This window comes from Anolis sagrei, chromosome 6 (assembly GCF_037176765.1).
Source record: "Anolis sagrei isolate rAnoSag1 chromosome 6, rAnoSag1.mat, whole genome shotgun sequence".
Classification (NCBI taxonomy): Eukaryota; Metazoa; Chordata; class Lepidosauria; order Squamata; family Dactyloidae; genus Anolis; species Anolis sagrei.
In genome coordinates, this window is record NC_090026.1 from 106,301,849 (window position 1) to 106,320,058 (window position 18,210).

The following is an 18,210-nucleotide window of genomic DNA, read 5'->3' on the forward strand; positions in this document are numbered from 1 at the left end:
GGACATTGTTTGTCATTTTCCATCCAGGAATTTTGGGGTTGAATCAACCAAAGTGATGATTTCAAGATGGTTGAAGAGTTGTACTCACTTATATTATGATCATTCCTACCCCACTAAATTGCCACAAGTGTGGGCTCATTCAGCTTTTTTGCCTTGGGGCTCCATTGTGGGCCCGAGCGAGATGGCCGAGCTGGGAGGGAGAGGGCCTGTGAGAAGGTGAGGCGAGGAGGTGGTGGGGTAGGGTCCGGGTCATTCTCAGGTTGTCCTCCTGGAATAAGGATGGGGCTGCTCACTCCATCCTTATACTGAGAGGAAAATGAAGCATGCGCAACTGTCCTGATCCTCCTCTTTGATCTTTCTCCCCTGATCTTCAGGCTGTCCTCTTAGCATTATTCCAGGAGGAGGGCGAGACAGGTGATAGCCAAGAGCACACCAGAGGGCTCTTAGCCACTGCATGCCTTCCTTGGGCCATCCTCTCGGCATAAGGATGGGGCTGCTTGCCCTTTCCTTATGCTGGGAGAAGGGCATGACATGCTGTGGCTGGGAGCACTCCAGAGGGGTTTCAGCTGCTGAATGCCTCCCTTCCCTGTCCTCTCTGTATAAGGATGTGGCAGCCTACCGTGCCCTTATACTGAGAGAACAGGGAAAATGAGGAGGGTCTGAGGTAAGCGCCCAGGGGGCCGCATCTGGCCCCTGGGCCTTAGTTTACCCATACCTGAATTAGATCTACGAGAACAGGTCAAAAACATTTAGGTTTTGTCATCAGGCAGCAGGTTAGAAGGAGTCAATGGAAAGAGAATGTTTTACCAGAAAGCACCATGTAAATAAGTTTAAGTCTGGACAAGCAGTGTTTTAGGATACTTGAATCCATCCCCCCCCCCCCTTCTTAAACCCAACATTCGGCTTACAGTGCATGCGCTAACATCTTTCTTTTTCCAGTATTTCTACCCCGGCTCTTCTTTACCCAAGAAGGGGAACTCAGGACGGCTTACATTTGTCAACTATTCAATGCTGCTACATATAAGCAATTTCAATAATCTTTAGGTCCTCCAAATCTAGGAAGGAGCATAGTTGGCATATAATAATAATAATAATAATAATAATAATAATAATAATAATAACAACAACAACAACAACAATAACAACAATTTTTATTTATACCCCACCACCATCTCCTCAAATGGGACTCGGAGCGGCTAACATGAGGCCAAGCCCAAGAATTACAACACAACAAAGTAAAATACAGCAAACAAATGATAAACATAGAAGTAAAATGCAAACAATGACAACTATACAATAAACAAACACAGAGTAAAATGGTGGGGAAATAAAACTACAGTGTGTGGGCCAAATGCACAGGATAAAATTGATAAAAAGCTGGGTGAGATAAGTAAGTGGAGTAGTGTGTGTCTGAGGGGAGAATTCAGAAGGGGTGAACAATGGGGTTGAGCTTTACTAAGGACGAGAGAAAGTGCATCAAGAGGACAGGTATATAATGGGATAGACATGGTATGGAGGTATGTGTTCATATCAGCCAAAGCTGATAGTAAGCACTCCTGACCATTGCATCTACCTGAGCTAACTTTTGGAGAGATGGCTCCAGGAGCACTCCCAAGCTGCAAACACAGTCTTTCAGGGGAGTGTAACCTCTTCCAGAACTAGCTGACACACCTTCAACCCAGATTAGGATACCTCTGTTTTGTGTGCATTCAGTTTCAATATGTTTTCCTCATCCAGGCCATTACCTCCTCCAGGTATTCATTCAGTGGAGACATGCTATCCTTGGCTGAAGCTGTTTTTGAAGGCATGGAGTATATATTTGGTGTTATCAGCATACTGATAACAGCCCACCATGCCTACAGACAATATCTCCCAGTGGTTTCATGTAAATATTTTTAAAAAGCATCAGGGATAGAATGGTACTTTATGGAACACCACATAACATCTCCTTTTTTGAGGAGCAGTTATCCACCACCTGAAACCTACCTAAGAGGTATGACCAGAACCACTCCAACATAGTGCCTCCGATTTCCAGTCCCTCTATGTGTTCCTTAAAAATACCATGGCCAATTGTATCAAAAGCTGTAAGGGGTCTAGAAGCACCAAAAGGGACACACTCCCCCTGTCAGTGTTGAGATGGAGATCATTCACTAAGGTGACCATAGCAGTCTCAACTGAAGCCAGTCTGAAATGGGTCAAGAAAGTGTGTGCCATGCAAGACTGTCTGGAGTTGGAGGGCAAAAGTGTGTGTCATGCAAGACTGTCTGGAGTTGGAGGACAAATACCTTGCCCAAAACAGGCAGGTTAGACACTGGTGTGTTATTATTAAGGTCCAGGGGATCCAGGGAAGGCTTCTTCAGTAGTGATCTAACTGCTGCTTCTTTTAAACAGGATGAAAGATATCCTGTCTGAGAGATGCATTACTAATTTGTTGTATTTGAGATTTAATTGCATCTCCTCTCTGGATCCCCACCCAAGAGGCACAGGAATGAAGAAAGCAGGTTGTCCTCCTTAACTGTCTCAATAGGTTGTCCACATAATCAATATTCGCATAATCAATTGAAACTGATCCAGTGTAATCCCAATCACAGAGTTGCTGGACACCTCATTGTTGGGCTTTGCTCCAATTACTGCATCTAAGTAATCTCTTATGCAAGAGATTTTATCGGCAACATGGTTGTCAAAAATATTATAGTGAGCTACTGAAGGTTCTAATAATGGGTCGGGAGGGAGGGTGTTGCAGATTGTTCAGTGTATGTAACCCAGTTATCTATAATACAACACACAGTTTAGCCAGTTCAAAAGAAATATGCAACACAAATGTGAAGAATGCAAAAAACCAAAAAAATTACTTTTAAGTATTCAGAGCAGTGAATTTAAAAAAAAACACAATCAGCAGTCGGTGGTGGCCCCTCGACTCTGGAACGCACTCCCTAAAGACATCAGACAGGCCCCAACTTTGGCAATCTTCAGAAGGAGCTTCAAGACGTGGCTGTTCCAGTGTGCCTTCCCGGAATAATGATCCCATAGCACTTTGTCCTCCAAAGCACTTTACATTTCTTTAGGTCTGCTCGTATGCCCTTCCGCAAATACCACTATCTCCTTTTCGTCTATGTCCCAACATTATTTCCAATTTTAATTGTACATTTCGCCTTCCCACTGTTTTTAATTGTGTGTTGTCTTATTGATAATGTTGTATATTTTTATTGTCTATGTTTTTATTTTTAATTGCTTGTATTGTTGTTTATTGCTTGTATTGTTGTATTTGGGCTTGGCCTCATGTAAGCCGCACCAAGTCCCTTGGGGAGATGATAACGGGGTACAAATAAAGTGTTGTTGTTGTTATTATTATTATTATTATTATTATTATTATTCTCACTTCCTGTTGTCTCACCCCTGTTCTTAACTGTGAGTTGTTTGTAAATTGGATGTTTGTAACTTGGGGACTGCCTTTTTTTTATTTCAGAGATATTTTAAGAGATCCCTGGACTACTGATTTCTGGATTGGTTTAAATAAGTTAGACCCTGAGAATGGATGGGTTTGGAGTGATAAATCCCCTGTAAGTAAACTAATTAAAACGGATGTATTGGTAGCATAGTTCTGATCAACTCAACAATGTAAATATTGGGCTGAAAAGTGTGCCTCGGGGGGGGGGGGGGTGTGGAGGCACACAATTGATCCGTAACTTTTATGAAACTTCAGACTGTACATTACTTAAAGAGTTTTTATCTTTATTAAATGATAGGGTAAAAGTATGATAGCTGGTACCGAGTGCTGGTAGTACTATGCTAATTCCACAACTGTGGTTGTGAATGAGAAACAGGTGTGTAACCATGTGGTCATGAGAACGGGCGGAGTGAGAGTGGGTGGACTGAGAGACGCAGGCGGGACACAGTTGGCAAGATAGTACATAGGAACGGAAGATGAGCCGAACAGGGGTCAGAAGGGGGGGGGGACAGAAAGGGGGGAACAATAAACAGGGAAGGATTACTTTGTTATCTGTGTTCTGCCTGTGTTAACTGTGTTCAGCAGTATCCTGCTGCTGTGTTGTGTTATGAGTTCAGTGGTAGCCTGCTGCCAGATTGCGCTATCATCATCATCGTCATCATCATCAACATCATCATCATATTTAATTACTTATTAATCACCCTCCATCCGAGACTGCTCTAGGCGATTTACAGCTAAATTGTAAAAGATAAAATACATAAATACAAAAATTAAAAATTAACAGAAATTGAATGCTCTAGTAAAAAGCCAGGTCTTAAGTGCTAGAGTAAAAGGCCCTAAGTCACGCATGGCTCTCATATAGGGTGGCAAGGAATTCCATAAGGCAGGGGCAGAAATAGAAAAAGCCCTGCATCTGGTACTTTCCAAGTTGCAACCTCCGATGATGGGAGAAGGAGAGGCGGTCCCTAAGGTACGATGCACCCTGGTCGTAAAGAATTTTAAAGGTCAGAACTAACATCTTATACAGGCCACGGTACTCAATTGGAAGCCAATGTAAATGTTGCAGCACTGGTGTTATATGGCATTTCATGGGCGTTCTTGTGAGTAACCTGGCTGCCGCATTCTGAACTATACGGAGCTTTCGAGTCATAGACATCGGAAGGCCAACATACAGGGTGTTGCAATAGTCCAGCCAAGACGTGACCATGGCATGGATGACAGTTGCCAGAGCCTCATCAGATAGATAGGGTGCCAGTTGCCTCGCTTGTTGTAGATGGAAAAAGGCCTGTTTGCTGGCAGCAGCGACCCGAGCTTCCATTGTCAGCTACGAATCCAGGACAACACCTAAGCTCTTAACAGTGGTCGATGGAGATAGGGTGGCACCATCGAAGGTGGGTAACTGATGAGTCAGACCTGCCGGGCTGCCATGCCAGAGAATCTCAGTCTTCGCCAGGTTCACCTTCAGTCTGTTAGCACTTAGCCAGTTCGACAGAGCCTCCAGACATCAGGTGAAATTGTCTGGAATTGATGTTGCTCCAGGCTCCAGGCGTAGAAGGAAATGGGTATCGTCTGCATATTGGTAGCAGTCCAGGCCTAAACTCCGAGCCAAACTAGCAAGGAGTCTAATGTAGATGTTGAAGAGAAGAGGAGAGAGAATTGCACCTTGGGGGACCCCACATAGGAGGGGGGATCTATCGGAGACTTGATCCATGTACTCCACGCGTTGACTCCGGTTCCGGAGAAATGAGTTGAACCAATTAAGGGCCTGACCGCGAACTCTGGACATGGCAAGATGGTGAATCATTAGATCGTAGTCGATGGTGTCAAACACTGCAGTAAGGTCGAGAAGTACCAATAGCGCGGATCCACCATTGTCAGACTGGCGACAGAGTTCATCCATAATGGCAACCAGGACTGTCTCCGTCCCATGGCCCCGGCAAAAACCTGACTAGAAAGGGTCCAGGCCAGCTGTGTCATCCAGGAATTGTTGCAATTGTCCCAGTACAGCCCGCTTTATCACCTTACCTAAGAATGGCAGATTAGAAACAGGACAGTAATTGGCAAGGGTCATAGGATCCAAGCTAGGTTTCTTTAACAAGGGATGAATCCTTGCCTCTTTTAGGTTGTCCGGAAAAACACCCTGTTCAAGAGAGGCATTGATTATACTGCACAACAGATTGAGTAGACCTTCCAAGCAGCTCTTGATCAGCCAAGAGGGGCATGGATCAAGAGAACAAGTGGTTGGTTTTGCAGTAGCCAGAATTCTGGTGACATCCTCCATGTCAAGCGGTGTAAATTGATCGAAGATAGGCCCGCTAAGCGGCCACAAGCTTTCCAGCTCACTCAAAGTGTTGACTGTGGGGGGGAGTTCCTGCCGAAGCATGGTAATTTTGTTAGTGAAAAATTTCTGGAATGCCAAAGCTGTAAATAGGTTGTAAATAGGCATAATTGTTGGGTTCTGGACTAAAGGAGCTGGACTAGTCAAGGCAAGAACGATTTTGAATAACTGTGCTGGGAGCGATCTAGCAGAGGCTTTTAAGGAAGAATTATACGATTTTTTAACGTCCTTGATGGCTGACTCATAGGACTTGGGAAAAGCCTTAAGAGTAGACATTGACACTTCGTCAGGTTTCCGTCGCCACCGATGTTCCAGTCGCTTTCGTGCTTGCTTCATCATTCATAGCTCGTTAGTGTACCAAGGGGAGCGATTCCGGCGAGGATGGAAGTGGCGTCTGGGAGCAATCTCATCCAAGGCAGCCAAGGCAGCCAACAGACTGGTGTTCCAGTTGTTGACTTGCTCATTGAGAGTGACGCACATGGTTCCAAGGCCCTTAAGGGCATTCAAGAACCTGGCAGGTTCAATGAGTCTTCTAGAGCGGGAAGGATTGGCTTGACAGCTTGGGAAGGAGGGGATGGAGTCTCAATCTGGGCCTTCAGGGCAGCATGGTCAGACCAGGGGACATCAATTACTGCCGATAAAGATGTCCGTACTCCAATATAGAAAATCAGGTCTAAAGTATGACCGGCCTGATGAGTGGGGTGAGTTTTGATTAATGAGAGCCCCAAAGTTTCCAAGGTTAGTACTAGGTCCTTAGTTACTGATGAGGATGACGGTGCCTCGGCATGTACATTGAAGTCACCCAGGACAATAAATCTGGGGAACCTCAGGACCCAGTCCGCAACAAGATCTAATAGCTTAAGCAGACTCTCTCCCGACGACCCCGGTGCACGGTAAACTACAAGAATGGCTAAGGATTCCCTACTGGCCAAGACTGCACCGAGACATTTGATGCCAGCTATCTTCGGAGTTGGAACCGTTTTGATGGTAAAATAATCACGGAGGAGTAATGCAACCCCTCCACCCCGTTCCGCACTCCGAGGCTGTTGAAATATCTGGAAACCTGGAGGTTTCACAGATCCAGGTCTCTGTAATGCAAACCAGGTCCACTGCTTGATCGAGAATGAAGTCGTAGAGGGTAGCAGTTTTGTTAACAACAGACCTAGCATTGATTAGTAGCAGGGACAGGGGGGAGGACAAAGATAGCACCTTCTCGGCCGTATGCCTGGGGATGGAACGCAGGTTGGCAGGGGAGCGAGTTTCCAAATGACTCAACCTCGCTATGATGCTTGACCTAGGACCACGGCCATTTGACCCTTTACTAATGATGACCGGAATCCCCCACCGAGATTTACATTCCATATTACATCCTGCTAAGTGTCCAGTGTTCGTCCCGCTAACTGAAAAAGGGACGGAACATGGTCGAACAAAGGAAGTTCTTGAGTGGGATTTCCTGAACAGGCTGGGGCAGGCGTAAAGACTAGGTCTCCCGGTTATCGATTAGAGTCTAATGGAGATCTAATAGCGGCAGAAGCCAGGATTCTAGAGGGGGGATCAGGGGAACTTATATCCCTGAGAGGTAGAGGGAATGTGTTCTCCCTCATCTTGGGCAGGTTCTCGGTACTTTTAATAGTTGGATTGAGATTCTGAGTGGCAACTGGTGCTGTTGAACTAGCCTGTTTCCTATATCCAGCCCCCCAGAAAGTCCTAGACATAAAGACTGAGGAAACTCTGTGCTTCTGAGGCTGTTGCCTACCAACTTTACCCTGTTGGCTTATCGATGTTTCTTTCCTAGATTGCCAAATTACTGCAAAACATAGAATAAAATGGTTATCCAAAAAATTATCAAACATCATTCATAATCTCATAGTGGCACCCCAAATGCTTTTGCCATAGTGAACTAGTGAAAACAGGGGAATTCTATGGTTTAAGATGATGAGATGAGATGTAGCCTAATGGCTAAGCATGTGAACTGAAAAAGTAGTCAGGTTTAAATTTCCCTTATCTATTAAATTATAAGGGAGCACATTAAAAGGATGCTTATGGGAAAGAAGTTAACATTCAATTACTGGGCATCTCTCTACTGACTTTCCATACTTCACTCCCTTGGTCCCTGATTAAAAGCTGTTAGGTCGAAAGAAACAGCAATATTAACTTTGATATTGTTTAAAAGCAATGTTATCCAGACTCTCGTAGAAAACCATAGCTTCTATGTGGAGTTTCAGGGTAGGAAAAGTATATGGAGGAGGCAAAAGAATGGCTTACCCCAAGGCAGCGTTCTTGCACCGACCTTGTTTAATATCTTTACTAACGATCAGCCACAACCACCACTCACAAAGAGCTTTATGCTGATGACCTTGGCCTAACAACACAAGCAAAAGACCTTGAAACAGTTGAATCCAACTTACTAATGCCTTGAAAGATCTCTCCAGCTACTGAAAAGATAACCACTGAAGTCTAACCTTGCCAAAACACAAGTATGTGTTTTCCACCTATGCAACCGTGAAGCCAACAAGAAATTGGAAGTCACCTAGAAAGGTCAAGAACTTGAACATTGTTTCCATCCTAAATATCTCGGTGTCACCTTAGGTCGAACACTAGCATATAGGAAACACTGCTTGAACACCAAGCACAAAGTAGCTGCACGCAATAACATCCTGCGAAAACTTACTGGCAGCACATGGGGTGCAGACCCAAAATTAATAAGAACATCAGCCTTAGCCTTGTCTTACTCAACTGCCGAATATGCCTGTCCTGTTTGGCACAAGTCTGCCCACGTGAAGCAGGTGAACATATCATTGAATGAAACATGCAGAATAATCACAGGGTGTTTTAAACCTACACCTGTTGATAAACTCCACAAGCTAGCTGGCATTGCCCCCCCCCCCCCCCATGTGCGATGGGAAGTTGCTGCTAAATGTGAGAGAAATAAGGTTGAAAACTGTGAAAGCCATCCACTACATGGTTACCAGCCTCCTCCCAGTAGACTCAAATCAAGGAAAAGCTTTATGAGAACTACCACTCCTCGTGACGTTGCTCCAGCAACAGCAAGGGTATCCCTCTGGGCAGCTAAATCAAGAAATTCCAACTGGATGGCCCCCGCGAGGGTCTTCCTCCGGGGCAAACCAAGAATGGGCAACCTGAAGTCCCTGAATAGATTCAGAAGCGGAATGGGCAGATCAAAAGACAACCTTGCAAAATGGCACCACCTAAAAGAATCCCATACTTTGTATGACTGTGGAGCAGAACAGACGACTCTGCATCTGTATGCTTGTCCATTGTGCCCTGCCTCATGTACAGAGGAGGAATTGTTGGATGCTGCAGACAATCCCATTGCTGTTGCCTGGTTTTGGTCAAAAGTTATTCAGCCTCCTGCACACCTTCTATTTTTGTCAGTTTTATGCTAGTTTATGCAATCCCTCTGATACGGAAAAAAACTTTGATATTGTGTAGTTCCTCATTAGACAATGACAGTTTTGTTAATTTTAATTATATAGAACTAAATTTTATTGTTTATATATATTGTACTTATTGTCTGTGGAGGGCTAGTAAAATAGAACAATGATGTTGGTTGTGGAATCCGGATGTTCAAAAATAACTGTTCAGTTATGTTGACTGAGTTATTTTAGAAGCTCTAGTTTGGAAAGTAACTTCTCCAAATTCAGCCTATAACTTGCATTACCTTAAAAAAAGGAAATGACAGCCTTTCTCCTGTATCTATAAATAGACCCACATAAAAAACACGTATAAATATTCTGAAGATCACTAAAAGGTAAAGGTAGTCCCCTGACATTAAGTCCAGTCATGTCTGACTCTGGGGTGTGGTGCTCATCTCCATTTCTAAGCCGAAGAGCCGGTGTTGTCCGTAGATACCTCCAAGCTCATGTGGCCAGCATGACTGCATGGAGCGCCATTACCTTCCCGCCGGAGCGGTACCTATTGATCTACTCACATTTGCATGTTTTCGAACTGCTAGGTTGGCAGAAGCTAGGGCTGACAGCGGAAGCTCACGCCGCTCCCCGGAATCGAACCTGCGACCTTTCGATCAACAAGCTCAGCAGCTCAGTGCTTTAACCCACTGCGCCACCGGGGATCACTACTACTCTCTTTCCTCACATTGCAACTGGTGATTTTAGTAAGACAATGTACTACAGAATTTCATTTCTTTATTAACAGGTAGACTATATTAATGGTATTTTTGGGTTATTCCCTGATAAAAGCACTGAAAGCGAATGCAAACTATTTATAACGGATTATGGAGGATGGCGTACTATCTTATGTTATCATTTGAATGCGTGGATTTGCCAAATAAAAAGAGGTAAAATAAATTTTTATTAAGGGTTTTGTTTGTTAAGTGTTTATGATTCTGATACGGGCAGCATTTTCAGTCAAGTGATTGAAAAAAGTGTTGTGCTAATTATTTCCATTATAAACATTGCAGAGTCCAAATTCTTGGGCCTGATACATATGTTATATACTCAAATATAATGTGTAATTAGCCCTCCACATTCATAGGGATAGGAAGACAAGAGTCCTGTGAAATTGGGAAAAAGGAATATTTCTGGGTAGGTGGAAATGCTGTTCCTCCACCTCACCCAAACTGGCAGGAATGGAAAGCAGGTAGCAACAATCCCCTTTGCCACTCAACTTGGAAACCTCGGAAACAGCTAGCTCCTAGAATTGCACAGACATACAACATGTACAATATGTTAATGTGTGGTAAGCTGTAAATATATAATGTAATAAGTTTAATTTTTGTTGCTTTTATTAACTACTGATACTAAATTGAGATTGCACTTGATTATTTTAGAATTAATACATATTTGATTTTTCAGGTATATCCTTAAAACCGGAACCAAAGAATACTTTTGGTATGTTGGGTAATTTCACATCAAAAACCAGACTGTATGTCATTTCTATTAACACTTCTAATGGCACTGTATACATGTTATTTCTTTTTCTTTATTTTGCAGAATATTCTTTCAAAATTGTTGAAGAGGGCTGGGTTGCATATGAAAGCAATGAGTATTATTTCAGTAAATATCCCATGCCTGCAGAAAAGGCTCAAGCATTCTGCAAGACACATGGTGGTCAACTCACAATAATTGGGAATGAAAATGAAAGAACGTTTTTGTGGAAATATGTAAGAAATATGTTTCTGAAATAAAAATAATGTTGTTCAAAAGCCAATGAGAAATTGTTTAGGAATAGCCATTTCTGTATCTGTTCGACTTTCAGTTCTAGATGGAAACAATAGATATAATACAATCAAAAATATGTGGAGCTTAACCCTGCAGATGTGCACCTTCATGCTCAACTATTCAAGTGCCAAATCTTGTAATAAAGAGTGGGATGCAAAAATAGGAACATATATACTATAACCTGATCAAACAGTTTTGTGTCATCCAGTGTTGTGCCCTGCCTTGAGCCATGAGGAGAGGCAGGTAACAAATAAATTAACATCTATTGTTATGTTTGGGCATTGAATGTTTGCCTTTTATGTTTGGAATCTGTCCTATGTCCCTCTGGAAAAATAGGGTGGAATATACAACGTTGTTGTTGTTATTGTTCTTGTTGTTGTTATTGTTGTTATTGTTATTATTGTTATATCATCTAGTCATCCAGTACACAGTGGTGGTAATTTTAAAAAATTATCTCCACTCAATTGTGTGGTTTCCACCAAATGTATGTTACAACTGTAGATGTTTTGCTGGTGCTAGTACTCAGTATGTAATGTATGCAAACACATTAATAGAGTTACTACAATTTAGTTCTCAAAATTCACCCAATTGTACATTATCTATCGAGGCAACACTAGAACTGAAAATGCATGTAACATATTCAAACACATGAATACAAGTTGCCATATTTTAATTTTCAAAATCTAGAAGTTTGTGTAGTATCTACCAATCCGACATAAGAATGGCACATGTTCTGTAGGGGCTACTAGTCATTTTGTGATACAGTGGAACCTCTACTTAAGAGCATCCCAACTTAAGAACATTTTGAGTTAAGAGCTTCCACTAAGCCCTGGTTTCACATTCACATAAGAGCAGCATTTTGAGTTAAGAGTTAGAGCCAGAGGGAGTGCTAACGCGAGAGTAGAGGATTTAGGGCTTTGAGGGAGCAACTTCTGTGCCTTGTACTCTTGTCTGCTTCTGCTTTGGGAGATTGCTATACACTTTGCTTTTGTCTACTTTGACCCCTTCTACATTGTCATATAAAATCCAGATTATCTGCTTTGAACTGGATTATGTGACAGAGTAGACAGAAAGGAAAAAGGAAGGCCTAAAACAGATTTTGATCAAATTTTAAAGTGGAAATTAGAAAAGGAGAAAGGCCTGATGGGGTTCATATACAAGAAATTAGTCGGAAATCAGTATAATTTGAAACAAACATTGGTAGAGATATGGAAAGAACATCTGAATAACAATGATTCAGACATTGAACACTGGATCCATTCAATCAAAAATATCAAATCTGTAAGGATTATAGAAACACAAAGGAAAATACTGACTAAAGGTACAGAACCCGAATTAAACTAGCGCACATAACAAATTCAACCACAAAATTGTGTTGTCACAGATGTGGAAAAATTGGCTCCTATATACATATGCGACAGAGTACAAGAATTTTATACTTTTATAAAGAAGGAAATGGAAGAATTAATAGGACATAAATAGATTACTCAACCCTTTAGAACTAATACTTACATTAACCCTTCCATCATCAACTGCTAGGCCTACCACTACCAACTATCAACACCTCTGAGACTATACGCAGATCGACATACCTCTTACATTGGCTTAAATATGGGCTTGGATGGAAAGTTTGGGTAAGTAACCAATATCTTAATGTATATATCTGTATCTCATCATAGTTATCAAAGTTTTTTAAAAAATCAAACGTCTTTGACAACAAATCAAAAGATCTTCACATAAAGGGAATTCATGAAGGATGCAAGATTTTTAAATGTGAGGTACTAAAGGTACGATTTCAAATAGTTCCACTGAGAAAGAAAAATGTGAGATCCTTTTTGGGATCACCAAAGAGGAATTCAAACTAATAGCTAGCATGTGTAAGAAGGAAGTCAGAAGCACATTTACACTGAAGAATGTTAGAAAAATGGTTTAATCAGAACTGGACAGTCTTATCTTAAATTACAGTTTAAGATCAGACTTAAATATTCAAAAACATTGAACCTACTGATGCCTCAGTTAATGTAATTTTGCTGGTATATATTTTTATTTTGAAATTTACCAATAGCTGCTGCATTTCCCACCCTCAGCTTATACTTGAGTCAATATGTTTTACTAGTTTTTAGTGGGAAAATGGGATGCCTCGGCTTATATTCGGGTCGGATTATACTCGAGTATATACGGTATATATAAAGGACACCATTTTACTATGCTATTGTATACATTGGGAATAAATAATTTAAAAAACACTTCTCACAGTGACAAGGGTGGGTGGAATAACAGGGAAAATAGTTTAACTCATTCACACACACCTCCCCAAAAAAGGCCCCCTTTTGCCCTCCGCCCTGATAATAGAATAGTACTGTAAACTACTAGCAACATGGTTCTGTCTAATATTGTTTTGTAATTTTCTTTAGTTGGATAGATGGATCTCCGGTGACGTATGCAGCCTGGAGCCCCAATGAACCCAACTTTGCAAATGAAGATGAACATTGTGTGGTTATGTACAGTAGTACAGGCAAGTAGCATAACTATGGACAATTTGAGTATGAGTATGTGCGGGAGTGGGGCAAAATAATAATAAATACATAGAAAATTTATCACACACTAGTGTGGTTTCCTATTTAGTCATACTTAGAGGAAATCTGCTGAAATCCCTGAAATTTTGGTTAGGCATAACTATTAGATCCATTAAAATGAGTTGGCCTTAATTTAAACTTATTTTAATAGTTTTGTTCCATATATAATGACATCTGGAGTGTACTGGATTCAAAAACAAAATCATTATTTCACCCATACGTATAAATATATATGAATAAATAAGATCCCATTTTCACCTTACATGGGATCAAAAGCATTAAAATAATACATGTATTGGTGTGTATATTATACAGAGCAAGTATGTTTCTACACAAGATATGATTCCCATATAGGTTTTGTTGCTACCGTTAGTGTTGTTATAATTTTATCTGTAACATATACTTGAAACACCATTGTTTGTAAGAAGGAACTTATCACTGGATAAAATCTGTCTCTGCGCAGGCTTATGGAACGATATAAACTGTGGTGCAGAGAATGGCTTCATCTGTGAGAGGCACAATCGTTCTGTTGCTTCAACTGTTCTTCCAACATCACCTGAGCCTCTTGGAGGGTGTGCACAAGGCTGGCATTTGTTTGATAACAAGGTAATACAGTCATAAGAACTAGCCTAATGAACCAATTTTTTAAAAAAATACTGCAATATGTATGATATTTTAAAAAATATGAATTGATAAACTGTTAATTATCTGCCTCTGCTATACTAATATCATTTCATGATGGATGATATCAATATTGATTTTGATTTTTGACACGATTAACAGAGAGTATTTGTCTTTTGTCTGCAGTGCTTCCGAATATTTGGCTTTCATGAAGAAGAAAGGAAAAACTGGTCTGCTGCGCGCACCCATTGCAAATCCCAAGGAGGAAACCTAGCCTCTATACCAAACAAAGCTGTTCAAGGTGTGTTTGATTCATTAAAACAGATTCACATAGGCTTAACGATTTTAAAGATCTTTGTGATCTTCCCAGGAACGGAAAAAAGTCTGCTGGCCTTAGTGGCCCTTTTGCCAGATTGTTCAAGTAAACTTTTCATTTGCTTCTGTTACATTCTAGTAAAGATGAGGAACCCGTGGCCTTCTAGATATTCTTGAACCACAGTCAATATAATCAGCCACCATTTGCAAACCTGGCCATGATTGATTGAGGCTGGAGTCCCTCGATGCGGAAGGTTGCAACTTTCCATCCCCACATGAAACATTTTTTTCTTTAAAAATGGATAAAATATATCCAGTTGAATTAATTATATCATATATTGTTCACTTGCAGATGGAAGACACATAGTTGCCAAATGCTTTATGATAAACTATTTCTCTGTTGTTACTCAGCTTTCCTTATATTGCTTTTGAAAAGTATTTCAACTGAACTCTGGATTGGACTGAATGATATTAATACAGAGCGTAGTTTCCTATGGACAGATGGAAGTGGTGTCTACTATACAAACTGGAACAAATATTTCCCAAGGTCTGATGTGAGTTGTACCTAAAACATCCTCCCATCCTTTGCTGGATGCAGCATATCTTCTTGATCTTGTGTTCCTGGGTCAAAATCTTGTTTATGCTTTTCCAGCTGTTCCCAGGGAAAAAGAGAGAGAGATCATCTTCCCTCTCTTCCCAAAGCATGTCACTTTTTTTTCTTTTGGGGACAAACCCCTTCTTTAGAAAAACCAGATATGCCCTGACCCTCTATTTTTAAAGATAAAACAAAACCCAGAAATGACTGGATTTTACACAAAGGTCTTCAAACAATAGTGTTGGGGGGGGGGGGTTGTTTACGGGTGTAGAATTCCAAAATGCAAAATATAATAAACATTGTTCAAAGTCTCACAAAGTGAGAAGAAAACATCTGAAATGTTTTATTGAAATAGGCAAATGTTTGTATCTCGATCCGCTGGACCTGTTTTGTGTCAGTAATCTCGATTTTGGTATGAACTTCATATCACATCTGATTCATAAGTCAACTGTCAGCATTTATCAAGTTAAATGACTCTAAAAGGTCTCTGAATGACGGTATTTCTAGGGCAGTGATGGTGGACCTTTTAGAGACGGAGTGCCCAAAACTGGGGCATTCAGGGAGGTTGTGAGTGGGGGAGGGGGATGATCCCATGGGGATGAGCAGCCAGGGTGCAATCAAGCTAGTGAGTGGCAGGGGTGAGCAAGTGGGCAAGCAGGGGGTGGGCAAGTGAACAAGGGGGTGGGCAAATGAGTGAGCAAGTGAGCAGGGGGCAGGTGGGCAAGCAAGCGGGTGAGTGAGCAAGGGAGGGCGGGCAAATGGGCAAGCGAGCAGGGTGCAGGCAAGCAAGGGGCAAGTGGGGTGGGATAGTGAGTGAGGTTGGGCGATGAGCACATGCCAGGAGAGAGGGTATTGTGTACCCCTTCTGGCACGTGTGCCATAGGTTCACCACCACTGTTCTAGGGTATTGGTCAAAACCAGCTGCTTTCCCTTGTTCCCACTATATTCTCACTATGTTATTTTTAGGCAGTGTCAGTATTCCCAATCCCATCCTAGAAAGAGTTCAACAAATGATTTAGACTACCTCTCTTTAGACTACCTTTGGATGATCTCATGGGTTGAGTTGGGTTTTAATTACTTGTATGTGATTTTTAGCTTAGATTTTAAAATTTGTTGAAGTCTAAAGTATATAACCTCTTGGGTTTGATGTGGATGTGCGGGACTGGGTCCCCCTGTTATGATCTGGTCATTGACTGTAATAAAGTTTACTTACTTACTTAAATGATGGAGACTCATAGTGAATTATAGTAGTCCATACGGTCAATAACGAGATGTGACTTACAACTCATCTGATATTTACAGCATCAAAACTGAAGCAGGGCAATTAACCTAATTAGATAGTAAACCCAATAACCAAAGTAACTCTTGTTCATTCCCTAGGGTGATTGTGTTTTTATGATGAAAATGCCTGAAAAAATGGTAGGACATTGGAGAAATGGAAAATGTTATAATAAGAAAGGCTATGTCTGTCAAAGGAAAACTGGTAAGTTTTAAAAGAGATCTATTTGTGATAGGTTTCCCCCTTACCTATGTTGTTTCAGATATCCCATTTGCTGGCACCACCGTTATTTATGAGAAACAGGGCTTTTCTTAGAAGTGTAGTGATGAAGAACCCAATTGATTAACAATCTAACTTCTCTTTTAAAAAGTTACAGGGATTTTAAATAGACCTGTAGACTTCATGTTAGGCATTTAACTGGCCTTTTTTGAGGACTGTTCATAAAATCAATATTGTAATTTGGCCCAGGACCTATTTTTTACTTGGATTGAATGTTTATCCTTTGGTGAAGCTTATATGTTCTCTCAAGTTAAAGGATTTTACCCTTTTTTTCAGACTTTAGGACTTTGAGCTGCTGGATCTTAGGAGACAGTAGAGTCATAATTTCAGTGTGAAATTATATCCATTCATATTTTTAAAGACTGTAAGCAATTTGAATTATTTTTTTCCCTTTTCCTTTTATTCATTTGCTATAGATACTATGTTACCTCTCCCCGAAACAACACTTCCGCCCTCTGGATATACAGTTTATGACAATAGCAGCTATTCTGTTGTTAGTCCCAAAATGACATGGGAAGAAGCAAGAAAAAAATGTCAATCTGAAAAATCAGAACTTGCCAGCATATTAAATCCTTATATCCAGTCATTTTTATGGCTACAAGTGTTAAAATATAAGGAGCCTGTGTGGATTGGTCTAAACAGCAAGCTGGTAAGAACAAAATGTTCTTCACCCACATCAAGGGGTTGTATTCAGAACAGTTGGTTAGAAAATCTGAGAAGATAATGCTAGAGACTTTATTTAGAGTAAATTACATTATTATATACCGTTTATTTAATGTACTGTATTAACAACCTATATAACTGAAGGGAGACAGCAAGGGTCCTTTCCCGCTGTCTGTCACCAGGATTGAGGGGTGCAGGAGAGAGAAGACAAGATGAGCTGGACCAGGTGAAAGCAACCAAGTTTATTTGCTAGCAAAGGTGAACAGCCTGCTCATGCAGTAAAACAACTGTCACACCGACGCAGCAGTGTCATACCCTTTTATAGGTTTCAGGTGGCTCAAACAAGCTTTTCTCTATTGGTCCCTTAACACGTCTGTTTTATCTATTCATTGGTCTGTTATCAAGCATTGTCTTATTATTGGCTGTAGAAGCTTAAGCAGGATTTACTCTATTGAGTACATGTCCTGGAAACTTGCAGCAATCACTTGTTTACCAAGTGCTAGCTGGCTGTTGGCCTCTTTTACCCAACTTTCTAACCACAGCTTCTCCATTGCCAACCACAACTGCCCAGCAGTTGTTCTCTGCTCAGTCACATACCCATTCCCATATATGGTCGGTCATTTCTTATTATTCCCCAGTACCCTCTCATAACAAGGAAGTACAACACACACTTCTGTATGCTGAGGATATAGTACTAGCAGCTGATCCAATTGGTTGAGTTGAGACAATTCAATTTCAGAAATTTACAAGGTATTTATAACATACCATATATGTTAAGGCCTCATATATAAGTTGGGGACAGGTTTAGGGGGCAAAATTATGGATTTTGATAGTTTTGTTAACACATATGTAGAACAGGCATATGTACCTCTTCCTTTGTCTAACTTACCTCAGA

The 18,210-nt window shown here is 41.1% G+C and overlaps 1 protein-coding gene across 1 annotated transcript in view; it reads left to right on the plus strand.

The window, feature by feature from the left end:
- Positions 1-18,210, plus strand: part of LOC132778894 (macrophage mannose receptor 1-like) — a 55,279-nt gene that overhangs the window by 22,357 nt on the left and 14,712 nt on the right. Inside the window, exons 14-24 of the mRNA XM_067470321.1 lie at positions 3,467-3,560; positions 9,963-10,104; positions 10,622-10,657; positions 10,760-10,929; positions 12,527-12,621; positions 13,402-13,502; positions 14,027-14,169; positions 14,371-14,485; positions 14,911-15,053; positions 16,475-16,577; positions 17,069-17,301. Of these exons, the coding sequence (XP_067326422.1) occupies positions 3,467-3,560; positions 9,963-10,104; positions 10,622-10,657; positions 10,760-10,929; positions 12,527-12,621; positions 13,402-13,502; positions 14,027-14,169; positions 14,371-14,485; positions 14,911-15,053; positions 16,475-16,577; positions 17,069-17,301 (1,375 nt within the window). The remainder of the gene's footprint in view (positions 1-3,466; positions 3,561-9,962; positions 10,105-10,621; positions 10,658-10,759; positions 10,930-12,526; positions 12,622-13,401; positions 13,503-14,026; positions 14,170-14,370; positions 14,486-14,910; positions 15,054-16,474; positions 16,578-17,068; positions 17,302-18,210) is intronic.